The sequence below is a fragment of the Capricornis sumatraensis genome, chromosome 14, assembly GCF_032405125.1.
Source record: "Capricornis sumatraensis isolate serow.1 chromosome 14, serow.2, whole genome shotgun sequence".
NCBI classification, from domain to species: Eukaryota; Metazoa; Chordata; class Mammalia; order Artiodactyla; family Bovidae; genus Capricornis; species Capricornis sumatraensis.
The window spans coordinates 44,293,057-44,314,923 of NC_091082.1; the positions used below are offsets into that span (position 1 = coordinate 44,293,057).

Below are 21,867 nucleotides of genomic sequence, written 5' to 3' on the forward strand. Positions count from 1 at the left end.
GCTATGGTTTTTCATGTACAGATGTGAGAGCTGGACCAGAAAGAAGGCTAAGCAATTGATGCTTTCAAATCATGCTGCTGGGAAAGACTTTTGAGAGTCCATTGGACTGCAAGGAGACCAAACAAGTCAATCTTACAGGAAATCAACCCTGAATGTTCATTGGAAGGACTGATGCTAAAGTGACAATACTTTGCCACCTGACGTGAAAAGCCAGCTCATTGGAAAAGACCCTGATGCTGGGAAAGACTGAGGGCAAGAGGAGAAGAGGGAGGCAGAGAAAGACAGTGAGATAGCATCCCTGACTCAGTGGGACATGTATTTGAGCAAACTCCAGGAGATAGTGAAGGACCGGGAAGCCTGGTGTACTACACTCCAGTCCAGGGGGTTGCAAACAGACAGACAGGACTTAGCAACTGAATAACAACAACAATAAATAGACTGGCATATCTAGCAGTTTAAAGTAAGATGGCTATTTAATTATCAAGTCTACCTCCTAGAACTAGACCATTAAATTCCTCAAAGATAAGGACTGTATTTACTGGAAAGGTGGGAGGAGAGGGAGGAAAAGAAAGGAAGAAGGATAAGATGAACTAACTTCTGAGACCAAACTGAAAAAGCTATTTTATTGTTCATAAAGCTAGACTATAATGACTAATGATATTTCTTCTGACTTGAAATAATCATCAGTATTCATCAAAAGCATATGGTCTTGAATAGGGAACTAAATTCAATATTTTGTAATAACCTATAAGGGAAAAGAATCTAGAAAAGAATAGGTACTTATATGTGTAAGCAACTGAATCACTTTGATGTATACCTGAAACTAACAAGACATTGTAAATCATCTATATTTCCTTAAAATTAAAAAAATAGGGTTTACCAATGCTGAAGGGAGAACATTTTCATCCCCGCCATGGCTGAGGTAATCCAGAAGAAGCTACAGGGAGAAGTGGAGAAATAATCAACAGCTGCAGAAGGACTTGAGTAAATCCATGTCAGGGAGGCAGAAACTAGAGGTGCAACTAACAGAAAATAGTATCATGAAGGAGGAACTGGCTCTACTGGATGGGTCCAGTGTGGTGTTTAAACTTCTGGGGCCCATACTGGTCAAACAGGAGCTGGGGGAAGCTCGGGCCACAGTGGGTAAAAGGCTGGACCACATCACAGCTGAGATTAAGCGATACGAATCCCAGCTCCGGGATCTAGAGCGGCAGTCGGAACAACAGAGGGAGACCTTTGCTCAGAGGCAGCAGGAGTTTCAGACTGCCCAGGCAGCAAAGGCAGGGCTCCTGGGAAGGCCTGACACTGCCCTGGGGGAGGGGGAGGGGAAGGAATGAGGCAGCTCTAGGGTCTACAGTGTAGCTAATAAAACGTAAAACTATCTGGTGTTTTCTGACCAAAAAAAAAAAAATTAAAAACATCCACCAATCAAACTTTTAAAGAGCATATGGTCCCGCTTGAAATCCTATACCTACACTTAGAACATGACGTAGGACCTTGAGACTCCAGATGAGAAATCAGTCCTAAATCAGCCCCAACTCCTCATTTATTAATACAAGTTCATTCACTTTCAGGTTTTATGATAAAATAAAATGTATTTTTCTTATTATAAAAATCTTAGAGAAAAACTGTAAAATATAGGAAAGTAGAATTGACAATTATAATCCTACCACCCAAAGACAGCCACTGTTAACATTTTATATGTTAGATTAGTACCAAAATTTAAAATCCCTGTGGTATAACTTTATATAATGCAATAAATGCCAAAGAATGTTCCAACTATACAAAAAAGATCTTAATGACTCAGACAACCACGATGGTGTGATCACTCACCTAGAGCCAGACATCCTGGAATGTGAAGTCAAGTGGGCCTTAGGAAGCATCACTATGAACAAAGCTAGTGGAGGTGGTGGAATTCCAGTTGAGCTATTTCAAATCCTAAAAGATGATGCTGTGAAAGTGTTGCACTCAATATGCCAGCAAATTTGGAAAACTCATCAGTGGCCACAGGACTGGAAAAGGTCAGTCTTCAATCTGATCCCAAAGAAGGACAATGCCAAATAATGTTCAAACTACCACACAATTGCACTGATCTTACATGCTAGCAAAGTAATGCTCAAAATTCTCTACACCAAGCTTCAACAGTATGTGAACCGAGATATTCTACATATTCAAGCTGGATTGATAAAAGGCAGAGAAACCAGAGATCAAACTGCTAACATCTGATGGATTATAGAAAAAGCAAGAGAGTTCCAAAAAAACATCTACTTCTACTTTATTGACTATGCCAAAGCCTTTGACTGTGTGGATCACAACAGACTGGAATATTATTAAAGAGATGGGACTAACAGACCACCTTACCTGCCTCCTGAGAAATCTGTATGCAGATCAAGAAGCAACAGTTAGAACTGGACATAGAACAACAGACTGGTTCCAAATAGGAAAAGGAGTACATCAAGGCTGTATATTATCACCCTGCTTCTTTAACTTATATGCAGAGTACATCATGTGAAATGCAGAGTACATCATGTGAAATGCCAAACAAGCTGGAATCAAGATTTCAGGGAGAAATATCAATAACCTCAAATATGCAGATGACACCACCCTTATCGCAGAAAGCAAAGAGGAACTAAAGAGCCTCTTGATGAAAGTGAAAGAGGAGAGTAAAGAAGTTGGCTTAAAACTCAACATTCAAAAAACTAAGATCATGGCATCCAGTCCCATCGCTTCATGGCCAATAGATGGGGAAATAATGGAAACAGTGACAGACTTTATTTTCTTGGGCTCCAAAATCACTGCAGATGGTGACTACAGCCATGAAATTAAAAGACACTTGCTACTTGGAAGAAAAGCTATGACAAATCTAGACATCTCGTTAAAAAACAGAGTCATTACTTTGCCAACAAAAGTCTGTCTAGTCAAAACTATGGTTTTTCCAGTAGTCATGTATGGATATGAGAGCTGGACCATAAAGAAAGCTGAGCACCGAAGAACTGATGTTTTTGAACTGTGGTGTCAGAGAAGACTCTTGAGAATCCTTTGGAATGTAAGGAGATCCAACCAGTCAATCCTAAAGGAAATCAATCCTGAATATTCAGTGGAAGGCTGATGCTGAAGCTGAAGCTCCAATACTTTGACCACCTGATGCAAAGAACTGACTCATTGGAAAAGACCATGATGCTGGGAAAGATTGAAGGTGGGAGAAGGAAGGGACAACATGGGATGAGATGGCTGGATGTCATTACCGACTCAATCGATATGAGTTTGAGCAAGCTCCGGGTGTTGGTGATGGACAGGGAGGCCTGACGTGCTACAGTCTGTGGGATTGCAAAGAGTTAGACACAACAAGCAACTGAACTGAACTCATCATACAGGGTTCATAAAAAACTACAATAAAAAAATTAAGTGGGGTAATTCCAACTATGCTTTCACAATGCAATTTGGACTCTGAAAGAGATTATGAGTTACTTAACGAAAGACAGCTTGCTTTAGACATTTTTATTTTGGCTCGGCCATGTGACAAAGCAGTAAACTTTGTACATATTGTTCAATTCATAAGTGTTCACTGAATATTTAGAAAGAAACGGAAACAGCAAATTTTTATATTCAGGACTCTTCCTTCTATGATCACTTACTGCTTACTTCCCAATTCTTCCCCAGCAACTTTCTTTCTGATTCACTGCCCTGTATTTTAGCAAAAGCAGTGTTGTTTTATGAATTCATACCTTTATTATTTTCCACCTTCTCCACTTAGCTAAGCTCTACTCATTCCTCACAATTTAGCTCAGCTACCATGTTCTTGAAGAAGTCTCGCCTGACTCCATTATCCATCCCCAGACTAAACTAAATGGTGTAATTCTGGACTGCCATAGTACCCAATGGGCTTCCCTGGTGGCTCAGACAGTATAGAATCCGCCTGCAATGTGGGAGACCTAGGTTCGATCCCTGGGTCAGAAAGATCCCTTGGAGGAAGGCACGGCAACCCACTCTAGTATTCTTGCCTAGAGAATCCCCACGGACAGATGAGCCTGGCAGGCTACAGTCCACGGGGTCACAAAGAGTTGGACATGACTCAGTGACTAAGCACAGCACTTAGTACCCAGTATAAGTATCCAATAATGTAACTGCCACAAAACCCAATATAAGTATCCAATAATGTAGTTGCCACAAAACATAGAAACTAACCACTTAAATATCTGTGCCCACTCATAGACTGTAAGCTCTTTAAAGCTTCTATCTTTATAGTCACAAATACTAGCACAGATTCAACAAATATTTATTGAATGAATGAAAGAATGAGCAAACTCATCTCATTCCTTTTTTGCCTTAATTTTTCTCTCTTTAACTTACCTATGTTTGGTCAGCTGGTCACCCACAATTTTAACTATCTTAAAAAACAAATGAACAAAATCCTCTTTGGCCAAACAGAAATCAAAAATTAAAATGACCCTGAGTTCTGCTTATTTATATACCCAAAAAGTATTCCTTCCTAATATTTTACAATTAATATTCAATAACTACTTAACATCACCACTTTCTCCTAATGTCCTCTAAAGCAGAGTCACATCTTAATATTCACTCTTTCACAATCACACATATTATTTATTTCTACTCTTCTTTCTCCTTGAAAAGATATAAAGTACAGTAACTCTTTCTCTACTGATGCCATCACGTCTGTCCCTTTCCATTTCTAGAGCCCCTGACCTTAATCTCTTTCAGTTCAGTTTGCTCTAGATGCATCAAAGGAATAATTTAGTATACCGAAACTACATATAAGGAATTTCTGTTTCTTACTATACAGTATTCTAATTACATAGAATCCGTAATTTTTAGCCTGTCTTTAAAAGATATGTATCACACCTTCATCTCTACCAGTATTTTCCTTGTTTCCTCTAAAAAAATATATGTATTTCCCTGTGTTTCCAGGTATGCATTTCCCATTGAAGCCAAGCAAATATTCTTGATGTATATCATACTAAACCTGTAAATTCCTGCATGGTTACTTTTGTATACTGAGCTTTCAAGCTTTCCCTATTTTCTTTGTACCTTGATTCATTTTTTTATTTAAATTAACTTTTATTGGAGTGTAGTCATTTTGCAATGTTGTTAGTTTCTGCTATACAGCAAAGTGAACCAACTACACATATATGTATATTCACTCTTTCTTAGATACCCTTCCCATGTAGATCACCACAGAGCATTAGGCAGAAATCCCTGCACTGTACAGTAGGTTCATTAATTAACCATTTTATAAAAAGTAGTATATATATGTCAATCCCAATCTCCCAGTACGTCCCACCCCCACTACCCACCTTGGTATCCATGGTTGTTTTCTACACTTATGACTCTCTTTCCTCTTTGCTAGTAAGTTTATCTCCTCCATTTTTCTAGATTCCACATATAAATGATATTGCACAGTATTTGTTTTTCTCTTCCTGAGTTACTTCACTCTTGATGACAATCTCTGGGTCCATCTATGTCACTACAAATGACATTACTTCATTCCTTTTTGTGGCTGAGTAATAAACCACTTTGTCCGTTCCTCTGTTGACAGACATTTAGGTTGCTTCCACGTTGTGGCTGTTGTAAACAATGCTGCAATGAAAGCTGAGGTGCATGGATCCTTTCAAATTATGGTTTTTCTCCAGCTGTATGCCAGGAGTGGAACTGCTGGATTATATGGTAGATCTAGTTTTAAAAGGAGCCTCCCTATTGTTCTCCATAGTGGTGGTACCACCAACAATTTAAGGGGGTTCCTTTTTCTTCACTGGAGAAGGAAATGGCAACCCACTCCAGTACTCTTGCCTGAAAAACTCCATGGACTGTCGCCTACATGGACTGTCACCTGAGGAGTCTGGTAGGTGACAGTCCACGGAGTCGCAAAGAGTCGGACATGACTGAGTGACTTCATGACTTCATGATGACTTTTTCTTCATACCTTATCCACTTTGTAGATTTTTTTGATGATGGCCATTCTGACTGGTGTAAGATGATACCTTGTTGTAGTACTGATTTGCATTTCTCTAATAATTAGTGATGTTGAGCATGTCTTCATGTGCTTTTTTGGCCATCTATCTTTTTTGGGTAAATTTCTATGTATACATTCTGATCATTTTTTGATTATTTGTTTTTTGATATTGAGGTGCATGAGCTGCTTGTACATTCTGAAGATTAATCCCTTGTCAATCACTTCATTTGCAAATATTTTCTCTCATTTTGAAGGCCATCTTTTCATTTTTTTTATGATTTCCTTTGCTGTGCAAAATCTTATAAGCTTAACTAGGTCTCATTTGTTTACTTTTGTTACTATTTTCATTACTCTAGGTGGTGAACAAAAACATCCCTGTTTACATTTCTCCTCCTCCTTAATTACCTTCAGAAATATTAATTGCTCCCTTAATAAACAACCTTTTAACATTTGTTATTTTACCTGAACTGACACTATATTGCTCTGTACGTTTTGGGGAGGAAGTTTATGTGTGCACTTCTGGATTACTGTTCTCCCTTACAGGGCTTAATCCAGCAGCACACTCTGTCATATAAGCTGGCTTTTTAATTTAAGTTGGCCCTAGAGGTAAAAAAACCCACCTGCCAATACAGGAGACACAGGAGATGTGGATTGGATCCTTAGATCAAGAAGATGCCCTGGAGGAGGGCATGGCAACCCACTCCAGTATTCTTGCCTGGAGAATCCCATGGACAAAGCAGCCTGGTGGGCTACAGTCCATAGCATCACCAAGAGTCGGGCACCACTGAAGAGACTTAGTATGCACCAGTAATTTACTATCTTACATTTAATGGACTCAGTAAATGCAATTAAACTGAACTGACTGTTCTTCAATAAACTTTACAAGTGATAGTGAAATAAACAGTAAATTTAAATTATAGTTAGTGTTTAAAATCAGTAATACTTCCTATAACCCTACTCATCTTAGAATATTTGCATAGAGCTTTTGCATATGCATTCAATTGTTATTTCTGTTTTTAAACCTTATCCCCACTTCATACTTCATTCCTTTTACTACTAAATGTACAGGTAACGAAACCTGAAGGAAACTGAAGGGCATACTAGAGAATATCACTTTTCACTTAAGTCTCACTGCTCATAATTATTTATACATCTGGTATGAAGCCATCATATTAATATTCTCCACATTGAGAGTTTTATTTATGGCCCTTGGTGGCTCAGATGGTAAAGAATCTGCCTGCAGTGCAGGAGACCTGAGTTTGATTCCTGGGTCTGGGAGATCCCTTGGAGAAGGGAATGTATCCACTCCAGTATTCTTGCCTGGAGAATTCCATGGACATAGGAGGCTGTTGGGCTATAGTCCATGGGGTCACAAAGAGTCAGATACAACCGAGTGACTAACACTTTGACTTTCATGTCAAAGGATAATTAATACGTTCAGTTGAGTTCAGTTCAGTCACTCAGTTGTGTCTGACTCTTTGTGACCCTATGAATTGCAGCACACCAGGCCTCCCTGTCCATCACCAACTCCCAGAGTTCACTCAAACTCATGTGCATTGAGTCAGTGATGCCATCCAGCCATCTCATCCTCTGTCGTCCCCTTCTCCTCCTGCCCCCAATCCCTCCCAGCATCAGGGTCTTTTCCAGTGAGTCAACGCCACATGAGGTGGCCAAAGTATTGGAGTTTCAACCTCAGCATCAGTCCCTCCAATGAACACCCAGGACTGGTCTCCTTTAGGATGGACTGGCCTCCTTTAGGATAGACTGGCTGGATCTCCTTGCAGTCCAAGGGACTCGCAAGAGTCTTTTCCAGCACCACAGTTCAAAAGCATCAATTCTTTGGCACTCAGCCTTCTTCATAGTCCAACTCTCACATCCATACATGACCACTTTCTATCACAGAGCTGAACAAATTTACTTATACAATTTAGCAACAAGAAACAGTAAAAGAAAATGCCACAGTAAATGTTTTTGCCCATATATTGTCACTAGGTTAATAAAAAAATTCACTTTTGGGAGAATACTATCTAAGAAATAAATAATGTAAAATGCTATTTTGAATAAAACTGTGTCCATATATTCATTTTGTTTCTTTAAAGAACAAACTAAAGGTATCAAAAACCCATTAAGATATTTAGTTAATGGATAAAACAGACTTGATCAATATATTAAACAAAAACTTACAGGATCAGCAGGTCCACAGAATTCTCGAAATGTCATTGTAGGATTAGTTTGTTGAATCTCCATTGCTACACAAGGCCCAGAATACATTTCTGTCACCATTTCCTATAATATATAAATAAGATAATATTAACAAATGAGTAGAATTTAATAATCTTTTGCTTCTCTTCGATTAATTGCACTACTATTCTATTGGACTCAAAATGTTAAAGTTATCTTTGATTTCTTCTCCACCTGTACCCTCTATGCCAAGCACTTCCCACATTTTGTCCATTTTTCCTACAAAAATGTATTTTAGATATATTCCCTTGTCTCCATTCCTACTATTATCATACTAATGCTTTATTACTTGATATGTTCACTATTTGAAATTATCTTCTAGTACATATTTCTTTTAAAAAGCTCTTTCCTCTCAAACACAAAATATATTAAATGAACATTTAGAAAGATAGATATTCCAAGTGTTTCTCCCAAAGAAACTTATAAAAATCATAATGAGTTTCAGCAATGAGGAATAATAGGCATCAGATCATTTTCTCACATTAAACATCTGAAACTAAAAGCAATAAACATATATTGTTTTTAGACACTGAACAATAGACAGCACAGTACCATGATCCTCAAGAGAAGGAAAATGAAAGGGATAAGCTGTACAACTGCCCATCTTACTGCCTGAACGCTTCTAGACAGTGAAACAGGTGTAGGAAACACAAAAGAGCCCAACATTCTCACTGAATAGAGAGACTGGAGTTTAGGGAGGCCGATGAGGCTACAATTTGCCGAACAGAATAATAGAGGAAGTGGGAGAGCAACAAGAGCGTAAGCCTCAGGGATCTGCAGAGAAGTTTTTGAGTCTTAGACTAAGACTATGTGTATATATAGAGGATACTACTGAAGGCTGAGAAAAGAAGTCCCAGAAAGCAGTAAATGAAACAATTCATAAATACAGTATAAGACTGGGAAGAATTTGTACTCCTATAAGCCAGAGTGGAAAGCCCCCATACATACAGGGCATCATGTAGAGTCCTCAGAATGGTATTATACCCTAGTTGTTATTGTTCAGTCACTAAGGGTATACAACACTTTGTGATCGCACGAACTGCAGAACGCCAGGCTTCTTTGCCTATCACTATCTCCCTGAATTTGCTCAAACTCATGTCCACTGAGTCAGTGATGCCATTCAACCATCTCATCCTCTGCTGTCCCCTCCTCCTTCTCCCTCCATCTTTCCCAGCATCAGGATCTTTTCTAATGCGTCAGCTCTTTGCATCAAGTGGCCAAAGTATTGGAGCTTCAGCATCAGTCCTCCCAATGATATTCAGGATTGATTTCCTTTAGGATTGACTGGTTTGATTTCCCCGCATTCCAAGGGATTCTCAAGAGTCTTCTCCAACACCACAGTTCAAAAGCATCAATTCTTTGGCATTCATCCTTCTTTATGGTTCATCTCTCATATCCATACACGGAAAAACCACAGTTTTGACTAGACAGACCTTTGTCAGCAAAGTAATGTCTCTGCTTTTTAAAACACTGTTTAGGTTTGACATAGCTATTTTTCCAAGGAGCAAGTGTCTTTTAACTTCATGGCTGCAGTCACCATCTTTTGGAGCCCAAGAAAATGAAATCTGACACTGTTGCCACATTTTCCCCATCTATTTGTCATGAAGTGATAGGACCAGATGCATGATCTTAGGTTTTTGAATGCTGAGTTTGAAGCCAGCTTTTCACTCTCTTCTTTCACATTCATCAAGAGGCTCCTTAGTTCCTCTTCATTTTCTTCCATTAAAATATACTATAGTAGTTGGTCTAAACGTGCCTTATGTATGGAACACTCTGTATCTATCTATGAAATCTTAAAAGCAAGTCTCAAAAGTGTCAAACTGATCCCAAGTAACTTGTCCAAGGGCCAGAACAAAATCAAACATTTTTTAAAGAAATACACCAACACCATGTAATGGTGTAAATTCCACAACACCAGTACATAAGAAAAATTGCCAGGCATACAAAGAAGTAGGAAAATATAAAGTATCACCAGAACCAAACGCAAGAGACACAAACCCAGTGATGATAGAAATGATGGATGTAATTAGACAAGAAGTTTTAAAAGTCACTATAAATAGGTTCTACATGCTCAAATTATAGAAGAAAACATGTACATAATACACAGCAAAAGAAGATATTTAAAAGATCCAAACAAAACTTCTAGAGATGAAAACTACATCTGAATTTATAAATGATGAAGAGGATAAACCCTTGTAGAAGATCAATAAATCTGAAGGCATGCAACAGAAACTATTAAAAAGCAAGCATGGAAAGAAAGAAGAGTGAAGAAAAACTTTTAAATTTTAAAAAAAGACTATGGGACAACGTCAACCAGTGTAATTGGAGCCTCAAAAGAAGAAAGGATGATGAACAGAAATTATGGGGAATTAATTAATTTTGAGGATTAATCACTAAAAAGTTTTTAAATTTGATGAAACTGAAGAGGAACTAAAAAGCCTCTTGATGAAAGTGAAAGTGGAGAGTGAAAAGTTGGCTTAAAACTCAACATTCAGAAAACGAAGATCATGGCATCTGGTCCCATCACTTCATGGGAAATGGATGGAGAAACAGTGTAAACAGTGTCAGACTTTATTTTGGGGGGCTCCAAAATCACCGCAGATGGTGACTGCAGCCATGAAATTAAAAGACGCTTACTCCTTGGAAGAAAAGTTATGACCAACCTAGATAGCATATTCAAAAGCAGAGACATTACTTTGCCAACAAAGGTCTGTCTAGTCAAGGCTATGGTTTTTCCTGTGGTCATGTATGGATGTGAGAGTTGGACTGTGAAGAAAGCTGAGCGTCGAAGAATTGATGCTTTTGAACTGTGGTGTTGGAGAAGACTCTTGAGAGTCCCTTGCACTGCAAAGAGATCCAACCAGTCCATTCTGAAGATCAGTCCTGGGATTTCTTTGGAGGGAATGATGCTAAAGCTGAAACTCCAGTACTTTGGCTACCTCATGTGAAGAGTTGACTCATTGGAAAAGACTCTGATGCTGGGAGGGATTGGGGGCAGGAGGAAAAGGGGACGACAGAGGATGAGAGTGCTGGATGGCATCCCTGACTCGATGGACGTGAGTCTAAGTGAACTCCGGGAGTTGGTGATGGACAGGAGGCCTGGCGTGCTGCGATTCATGGGGTCACAAACAGTCGGATATGACTGAGTGACTCAACTGATTGACTGATAAACCCACAGATATAACAAAATCCAAGGAGAAAAAGTGGAAAGAAAAATAAAGTAGGCCACATCATAATCAGATTAGCTATGAAACACGAACAACAATAACAAAAAAAGCAGCAAAAAACAGTGGAACTAAAACAACAAAAAATGTAGAAACATCCAAAAAAAAGAAAACAGAACAAAGATAAGGATAAAAACAACTTATGTCAAATTCTATAATCAGTTGAGAAAATATTTGGAAAATATTTTTCGAAATGAATGAAAAATAAAGGCTTTTTCAGAGTATAGGTATTTAACCTCTTTGGTTAAGTTTATTCATAGGTATTTTACTCTTTATTACCCAATTTCAAATGGGGATTGCTTTCTCACTTTATCTTTCTGATAGTTCATTTTAGTGTACAGGAAACCAATAGATTTGTATATGTGAACCTTGTATCCTGCAACTTTACTGAATTCACTTAATTCTAATAGTTTTTGTTTGTTTGTTTTTGGTGGAGACTTTAAGATATTCTCTATATAATAACACTTGTTGTTGTTTAGTTGCTAAGTTGTGTCTCATTCTTTGTGACCCCATAGATTGCAGACCACCAGTTTCATCTGCCCACCGGAATTTCCCAGGCAAAAATACTACAATGGGTAAGCATTTCCTTCTCCATGGGATCTTTGCAACCCAGGGATCATACCTGCATCTTCTGCATTGGCAGGTGGATTCTTTAACTCTGAGCTTCCAGGGTAGCATATAATACCATATCATCTGCAAACAGTGACAGTTTTATTTCTTCCTCACAATTTGAATGCCTCTTATTTCTTTTACTTCTCTGATTACTATGGCAAAGACTTCTAATACTATGTTAAATAGAAGCAGGGAGAGTTGGCATCCTTGTCTTGGAAGTAAAAGACCTATACTACATAAACTATAGAATACTGATGAAGGAAACTGAAGATGATGCAAAGATATCCTGCATTCTTGGACTGGAGAAAGTAATATTGTTAAAATGGCTATACTAACCAAAGCAATCTACAGATTTAATGCAATCTCTATCAAAATATCCATGACATTTTTCACAGAACTCAAAAAAATAATCCTAAAATTTATATGGAACTACAAAGGACCCTGAATTGCCAGAGCAATCTTGAGGGGGAAGAAATGCTGGAGGTATCATGCTCCCTGACTTTAGACTACACAGGAAAGCTACAGTAGTCAAAAGAACATGGTACTGGTACAAAGACAGACACACAGAAGAAGGGAACAGAATAGAAGGCCCAAAATAAACCCACACACTTATGATCACTCTACAACAAAGAAGGCAAGAATATACAATGGAAAAAGACAGTCCCTTTAACAAGTGACGCTGGGAAAATTGAACAGCTACATGTAAGAGTGAAATTAGAATATTTTCTTACACTGTATAAAAAATATACTCAAGAAAGATTAAAGACCTAAAAGTAAGACCTGAATCAAAAAAAAAAAAATTACTTCTACAAGAAAATATAGACAGAATACACTTCAACATAAATTGCAGCATTATTTTTTTTGGATCAGTCTTTTAGGCAAAAGAAATAAAAGCAAAAATAAATAAATGGGAACTATTAAACATAAAAAGTTTTATACAGCAAAGGAAACCATCAACAAAATGAAAAGACAACATACTGAATGGGTGAAAAAAATTATAAATACTATGATTGATAAAGATTTAATATCAAAAATAAAGAGCTCATAGAACTGAATGTCAAAAAGCAAAAACTCTATTAAAAAATGTGGAGGGCTCAATAAACATTTTTCCCAAAGAAGACATACAGATGGCCAACGGACATACAGATGGCCAAAATCTCTCAGATTTTGTTTGTCTGATAAAATCTTTCTTTTTTGATTAAAAGATCACTGACTTACAATATTAGTTTCAGGTGTAAAGCATAGTGATTCAATACTTTTATAGATTATATTCCATTTACAGTTATTACAAAATAATGGCAATATTCTCCTGATAGTTTATCCTTTATACCAGAGAAGTGCAAATAAAAGCACAATGAGATATCACACCTGCTACAATAGCTACCATCAAAATGTCTACAAATAACAAATGCTGGCAAGGATGTGCAGAAACGGGAACCCTAGCACATTGTTACTGAGAACGTAATTGGTGCAGCCACTACGGAAAACAGTATGGAGGTTCCTCAGAAAAAGTAAAAACAGAACTACCATACGATCCAGCAACTCCACTGCTGGATATATATCTGAAGAAAATAAAAACACTAATTCAAAAAGATATATGCATTCCAGTAGCGGTATTATTTTCAAGAGCCAATATATGGAAGCAGTCTAAGTATCCAACAACAGGTTAATGAATAATGAAGATGTGATATATACATAAATGGAATACTACTCAGTAATAAAAACGTCAGACAAAAATATGGAGCCACACAAAACAATGGTAAATATGTGGGTAAATACAAAACATGTTTCACAGCAATTAAAAAAGAAAATTTAATTGATTATTTAAAGCAAAAATATTAAAAATGCATCATAAAGCTTGTAAAATCTAAAACAACAGCATGCAGAGTAAGAGGGAGGAAATAGATGTATACTTTTTAAGGTTCTTAACTGTATATGTGAAATGGTTTAAGGAAAAGCATGGTCCAAAAAAAGTGCCTCTCACTGAAAGATTCAGTGAATGGAACATTTCAGACAGAACTGAAAACAAATATAAAGACCTAGAGGAAGAAGTACAGTTGGGGTATATGAAGTTAAGTAAAGAGCTATGATACCAGGAGCTGAGTGAGACCACAGGAAAGCAGTTAAGAGATGAGGCCCAGGGGACTTCCCTGCTTGTCCAGGGGTTAAGACTGCCTTCCAAAGCAGGGAGTGTGGGTTCAATCCTGGTCGGGGAGCTAAGATTCCACATGCCTTGTGGCCAAAAAACCAAAACATAAAACAGAAACAACGTTGTAACAAATTCAGTAAAGACTTTAAAAATAGTCCACATTAGAAAAGAAAAGGGATGAGGTCAGATCACAGTAGGCCATGTAAACCATGTTAATGACCTTGGAAGGCTTATAATACCCAATGCCAAAGTAAAATAAAGGCAATTTATTACAGACTAGTATTTAAATACTAATCAGAACTCAATCATCATGTCTACTAAAAATGCCAGAAGTTAAAAAAGGAAGGAGAGGACTTCATAATTAATATGGTAAACAGATCCCTACTCATGAGAACCCCTAAATTATGCCCCTGAAGTTACTTCACTAATTCACAAAGGTCATATGAAATTGATTTTTATGGATAATTATGTTGAGGAGGATCTTCTGTCTCATGATATGAAGTACTGCCTACACATAAATGTCAAGAGCCTAAATCCTCAGTTGGGGCAGAAGAAGGGATGAGTATGTTATCCAAAAAGAGAAGTGCCAATTTTATCCACCTTTCTTTTATGTGTGTGTGTCTCTCTCTTTCAGTGTTAAATACTATTAAAATGATAAACAGAGGGCTACACAAAGCACAAAGAAAATGTTGAAAAAAGAACTGCATCAAAAACATAAAGTGATCCTTAAAAATTGAACTTGAGAATTCTGTTAATAGATTAAGAATTAATTAAGAGAATTAACAGAATTCTCAAACCTAGGTTTTTACTTAAGTAAAAAGTATCAAACAAAAAAGGACTTGTTTCCTTCCTTAATAGCCCTTTGATTACAGTCCTTAAGTAGCTGAAATGGAGTATCTGATTTAATATCCATCCTCACCAGGACATAAGCTCCAAGAATGCAGGCAGTGTGCATTTCTGGCTCCCTGGTATCCAACACATTGTCTGGCCCACAAGCAGTAATATATGTGTGGCAAATAACTGGATCATGATAACACTATAAGATAGTAATTATTACCTTTTCATGACTGCAAATGCTGAAGCAGCAAATTTAAATGTAAATGATCAACATGGAATCTACTATAAAGAATGTCAGCCTTAATAACAATAAAAGTAGTAATAATAAAAACAGCTGATATTTACTAAAGCAACAATCTCAGTAATATGTGAGATTGCTTTACATGATTTATTTCATTTCATAACCACAATAATTTTACAAAGTAATCATAACATTGTTTCAATTTTATATACAGGTAAACTAGGGCTTAAAAAAGCTAAGTAATTTCTATGGTCATACAACTGGTGGTTTTGGTATCTGAACCTAGCATCTGACTCGACAGTCAAAAAAGGAAAGAACCTGAGGTAAGGAAGCTATAAGCAGCTGCAATGAAATTTGGGAGCTAGGAAAATTCTACAATTTGAAGCAAGTGATATGAGATAACCTAGAACTAGAGTAGAATTATACACACACACACACACACATTTAGTACGGCAGTGTCAGTGACACTGTATTATTTCCCACTATGTATTCCAGGGGTTCTCAACTCTAGGATCTAATGCCTGCTGATCTAAGGTGGAGCTGATGTAATAATAATAGAAAATAAACTGCACAATAAATGCAATGTGCTTGATTCATCCCAAAACCATCCCTCCATCCCTTTCCCCAGGATCCGTGGAAAAACTGTCTTCCACGAAACTGATCCATAGAGCCAAAAAGTTTAAGGACCGCTGACATATTCTACATTTGAGAGGATCATTTCACATCCTGACATTAAGAAAACTTTAAGTTTAAAAAATAATAAAATGGATGGAACCACTAATATGACCTTATATATCTTCCTTTATAAGTAAGAATCTGAAGACAAAGAGGTCAAAGCATTATACTAACAAAGTCAATAAGAATCAGATCACCTGTTTTTTAGTTCCTTTAGATTATGTTGCCTCTTAAGATTATTTTTACAGGGCCTACTTTATAGCATTATATAAAGCTCCTAAAATTAAGGGGCTTCCCTGGTGGCTCGAACAGTAAAGAATCTGCCTGCAACACAGGAATGCTGGGTATGATCCCTGGGTTGGGAAGATCCCCTGAAGAAGGGAATGGCAACCCACATCAGTATTGCTGCCTGAAGAATTTCATGGACAGAGGAGCCTGAGAGGCTACACTCCAAGGGGTCACAGAGTCGGACACAACTGAGGGACTAACATTTTCACTTTTTCAAAATTAAGAGACATCTAGTATGCAGCATTTTACCTCTTCCACCAAAATATTAACTGTCATGAGAAATAAGACACCCAAGAGAAAACAATCACAATAGCAAGTGAGATCCAGGGTTTGCTATCTGATTCTTATGATCACATATTACCCAAGGAAAGATATCACAAACATATGCATTTCTAGTATGTGAATACAGACCATCACACAACTTCCTCTGAATGAAAGTCAGAGTGAGAATGAAATAGAATGAATGAGACAAGAACTTTTAAAGAATCAGACTATAAATCACTCATAAGAATATTATTTATTTCAATAAACTATTACTGGGATAAAAACACTCTTACTTCCCTTGGGGAAAAATTTTCAAGGAAATAACTTTTCCTAGATTCAATAAAATTTTATATCATATAAATATAGTAACATCTCAAAGATACTTGGATATTGATATATTCTGGCTCATACTATATGAGCCAGTACATTCTCCCATTAACAGGCTGTTATAAACCAACCATTTGAAATATATATTTTAAGCTGAATAAGCCATTTTAAGCTGAATAAAAATTATAACCATTACTAAAAACTACTCACAAGACTAATAATTAGTCTGGAATAAAGTAGTTTTTCCCTTCCAAAAAGTCCCTCTGTTCTTTCTCCTAAGTAGGTTCTTTCATTAATATTACAAGATTTAATTAATAATTATAGAGGATATCTTACTGAGAAGATTAGCAGAAGAAAGTATATCAATACCAATCATTCTGAGATGTTCTGACATTAAAGTATAATATTGCGGCTGCTGCTGCTGCTGCTAAGTCACATCAGTCGTGTCCAACTCTGTGCGACCCCATAGATGGAAACCCAACAGGCTCCTCTGTTCCTGGGATTCTCCAGGCAAGAACACTATTGGCATTTATATTCCTGATTTCTCAGGAAAAATAACATGTTCACCCAGTGATACATTTATCTTAATCTCCAGAATCCTGAGTTCAAAAAATTCCAAGAGTAAATGTATACTATATAGAAGTTGCATGTATGGCATTTATAAAACACAACATACAATGTTGTACACATGAAACTGATATATAATGCTATAAACCAATGTTACCTCAACAAAAAGGAAATTTTAAAAGATAAGCTTTAAAAAAAAAGTTGTTTACCAACATGAAATATGACTTACCTCAGATATGGATATAAAACATTAATGTACTCAACTACTACTTGTTACCAAATTCAATTCTATCTGATGTTGTAGGAGAATATAACTCAGGATCAAAGGTACTGTGAGATAAGTATCCATGAGTCTCTCTATCTTATAAACAGTAAAACTATAATGTGCATTAACAAAGGTACTTGCTTTTGACTATATATTTAAAAGTTAATGTAACACATAAAAGAAGGGAAATGTAAAAAAGAAAGATTTTTAAAACGGAAAACTGTTGTCACTGGTTGAATAAATGATGTTAAGAACATACTTTAAAATTTCTTCCATTCAAAAAAGGAAAAAGCATAACTCTAAAACGAAGAAGCTGATAAGATTAAAGTTTGAAAAGCTGTAACAATAGGAAAATCACTTTGGTTCCTCTAAAGAAGGGTAGAACACTACCAGTATGCTAAATGCAAAATACAAGATTTCATCATCGGTCTTTACTATGTAAGGCTAAACAGGAGAAAAGCTGAGGCCAGTTCTTGGACCAGTGCCTTTTTCCTTTTCTAAAGTAGGTTGAGGACTTCCCTGTTGGCTCAGTGCTAAAGAATCCACTTGCCATTGCAGAAGATACGGGTTCAATCGCTGATGCAGGAAGAGCCCACATACCACAGAACAACGAAGCCTATGCCCCACAGCTACCTGCAACTATTACAGCCCCTATACCCTAGAGCCCATGCTCCCCAACAAGAGAAGCCCCATGATGAGAAGCCTGTGTACCGCAACCAGAGAACAGCCCCGACTCTTGGCAACTTGAGAAAAAAACCATGTACCAACGAAGACCTAGCACAGCCAAATATAAATAACTAACTTTTAAAAAAATTAGAAATAAAATTTTTAAAAACTAGGTTAAAAGGAAAGGGTGTAGAGAGATGAGGAGAGGGGTATCTAGTCTCACTGTCAGGGTGAACTTTACTCAAAAAGAAAAAAAAAGAGCAAAATGCCCTATAAAGCAATAAGGGTGATGAGGCAGGCCACCAGCACAAATGTATCTAATTTGATAAAAGGGGAAGGAAACTAATCTTGATTAAATATCTGTCATGTGTTATTTTAAGGAACAACACTTGGTTTATTTGAATACAGTCTTGTTTTCAAGAATGAATTTCATTGCTCTCTAAACAGTTCCCCTTAAGTCTTACTATTATTCACTCTCCACTGTATTTTCAGATGATTCTATCTGGATTTGTATCATTAAATAGACTATGCTATGAAATAACTGCTATGCAACTACATCAAGAACTATTCGCTCTCAACTTTTTAAAGCATTTTCAACAGTCTTCTACCTTGAGAATATTATCTCCATGCGCTGTGCTTAGTCGATGAGTTGTTTCAGACTCTTTGTGACCCCATGGGCTGTGTAGCCCACTTGGGCTACAGGCTCCTCTGTTGATGGGGATTCTCCAGGCAAGAATACTAGAGTGGGTTGCCATGCCCTCCTCCAGGGGATAGCCCCAACCCAGGGATCGAACCCTGGTCTCCCGCACTGCAGGCAGATTCTTTACTGTTTGGGCCACAAGGGAAGCCTATCAAAATGTGTCAATATCTCAGCAAAGTGATTTTTGGATTTCTGTGTATTTTTGTTCCATAAATGAAATAGCATCATATTTTAAAAACTGACCCACTGGCTTTCAGGGATAAAAATATTCCAGTCATTGGTATGATCAGTTGTCAACTGGCAGAACTGTGAATACTTCAAGGAATACTTTCACGATTATAAATTATACTGAGATCTACAAAATCTGAGATACACAAGTTTTCAATACCAATACTTCACATTTACTTCAGTACTTACATTATACTCAGACACTACTCCTTTATAAACTTCATAAAACTCTTCAACATTAATCCGATCCATATTAAACTGTATTAAAAAAAAAATAAGTCAACCAAAAAAAATAGAATGAATCACACTTAGCATTCCATATTCATGTTCTCTCAGATATATTTTCTTTAAAATTTAAACCCTGAAGAAATTAGTCTTTGAAGAAGTGTTAAAGTTCAGTCCATCAATAATAAATTATCATTTATCAAAAATAAGAATTTATTTGTAACATTTATCGAGTACTTAATATATCAAGCATTGTTCCAGGTGCTGTTCATGTACCACCTTATTTAATTATAACAACTGCCCTACAATATAAGCAATGTTAACAGCTCCAATTTACAAATGAGGTGAAGATTCAGTGGGTTAATACAACCTTCACTACCTGGCATTCCATCTCAAACTGTCTGATCCCACTGATTGGGCTCTCAACTACTACAATCTATCTTATTGAAAAAAAAACTTCATTCTTCATACAAAAAAAGACATAGGCACAATGTAATTTTGTTTATCAACAGATCAGTGGCAAAAGAAAGCAACATTACCAAAGAACATTTCTTCAAATTTTGTAGAGGGGCCTGGAAATAATACTCATCCTCCCAGGTATTCAGAAAAATCCCTAGTTAGTCTGGCTCATAATAAAGCACTGACACCATTCATCTGAAAATCCTACTATTCTTCAGAAAGAATTGTCAGAGTATGCTAGTAAGGTAAAGCTACAAAGACTCATTCTTATCCAGGCTGGATTCAAACTTAGAAATAAAATTTCATTAAGTTCTCGAGTTTCAAGAACCAAAACCTTAAATTTTTAAAAACTAGACACAGGTTTTTGTTTTCCTCCCTACTTTGTCCTTTTATTGTTGCCAGGATTGAAGACCACGGAGCTTCTCCCTAACCAGACAACAGTTCAAACTATTTATTTTCATAGTTCAGTTCAGTGCAGTCACTCAGTTGTGTCCGACTCTTTATGACCCCATGGACGGCAGCAAAGCAGGCTTCCCTGTCCATCACCAACTCCAAGAGCTTGCTCAAACTCATGTCCATCACATTGGTGATATCATCCAACCATCTCATCCTCTGTCGTCCCCTTTTCCTCCTGCCCTCAATCTTTCCCAGCATCAGGGTCTTTTCAAATGAATCACATCTTCGCATCAAGTGGCCAAAATATTGTAGCTTCAGCTTTAATATCAGTCCTTCCAACAAATATTCAGGACTGATTTCCTTCAGGACTGACTGGTTGGATCCCTTGCAGTCCAAGGGACTCTCAAGAGTCTTCTGGACCACAGTTCAAAAACATTGATTCTTTGGCGCTCAGCTTTCTTTATAGTCCAACTCTCACACCCATACATGACTACTGGAAAAACCATAGCTTTGACTGCTATGGACCTTTGTTGGCAAAGTAATGTCTCTGCTTTTTAATATGCTATCTAGGTTGGTCATAGCTTTTCTTCCAAGGAGCAAACATCTTTTAATTTCATGGCTTCAGTCACCATCTGCAATGATTTTGGAGCCCCCCAAAATAAAGTCTGTCACTGTTTCCATTGTTTCCCCATCTGTTTGCCATGAAGTGATGGGACTGGATGTCATGATCTTAGTTTTTGAATGTTGAGTTTTAAACTAATTTTTTCACTCTCCTCTTTCACTTTCATCAAGAGGCTCTTTAGTTCTTCTTTGCTTTCTGCCATAAGGGTGGTGTCATCTGCGTATCTTGAGGTTACTGATATTTCTCCCGGCAATTTTGATTCCAAATTGTGCTTCATCCAGCCTGGCATTTCGCATGATGTACTCTGCATAGGCAACACAGCTATTACAGGGAGGGAACTTTCTTTGATTTCAGTATCTTCTTCAATATTCATACAACTTCTTATATTACTAATATTATAAAATAAAAACAGGGTGAAAAGTAAAAGTAGTAGTTGCTCAGTCTTGTCTGACTCCTTTCAACCCCATGAACTATAGTCTGCCAGGCTCCTCTGTCCATGGAATTCTCCAGGCAAGACTGCTGGAGTGGGTTGCCATTCTCTTCTCCAGGGGACCTTCCCAACCCAGGCATCAAACCCTGTCCTCCTGCATTGCAGGCCATTTCTTCACCATCTGAGCAACCAGGGAAGCCCAAATAACAAGGTATAATTTATTAAATATTTGGTAATTTGAACTGGAAATTCTTCAAAGTATTGTGTAGTGTTAATTTATTTAATGCACAAAATAAGCCATAGCGGCAAATAATATTATCATTGCCTAGTTGAGAAAACTGAAGATAAGAATGCTTAAAATCTGGCCAAGTTTATAACCCAGAAAGTAGAAGATCCATGATTCAGAAATAGAGTTTCCTGATTTCAAAAATCACAATGATTCTGATTGCCATTAAACTACCATGCCTCCCCCATAAATTCAAT

The 21,867-nt window shown here is 37.1% G+C and overlaps 1 protein-coding gene and 1 pseudogene across 2 annotated transcripts in view; one reads left to right on the forward strand and one right to left on the reverse strand.

Moving 5' to 3' along the window:
* The window catches only part of NME7 (NME/NM23 family member 7), a 242,786-nt gene that overhangs the window by 120,657 nt on the left and 100,262 nt on the right, over positions 1-21,867 (reverse strand). The window contains exons 9-10 of one of the 2 annotated variants that reach the window (XM_068985858.1): positions 19,442-19,510; positions 8,153-8,254 (exon numbers count right to left, since the gene is read on the reverse strand). In XM_068985858.1, coding sequence (XP_068841959.1) covers positions 8,153-8,254; positions 19,442-19,510 — 171 coding nt within the window. The remainder of the gene's footprint in view (positions 1-8,152; positions 8,255-19,441; positions 19,511-21,867) is intronic. The other variant, XM_068985859.1, reaches the window with a different exon arrangement.
* On the forward strand, positions 914-1,337 carry LOC138090667 (prefoldin subunit 6 pseudogene; annotated as a pseudogene).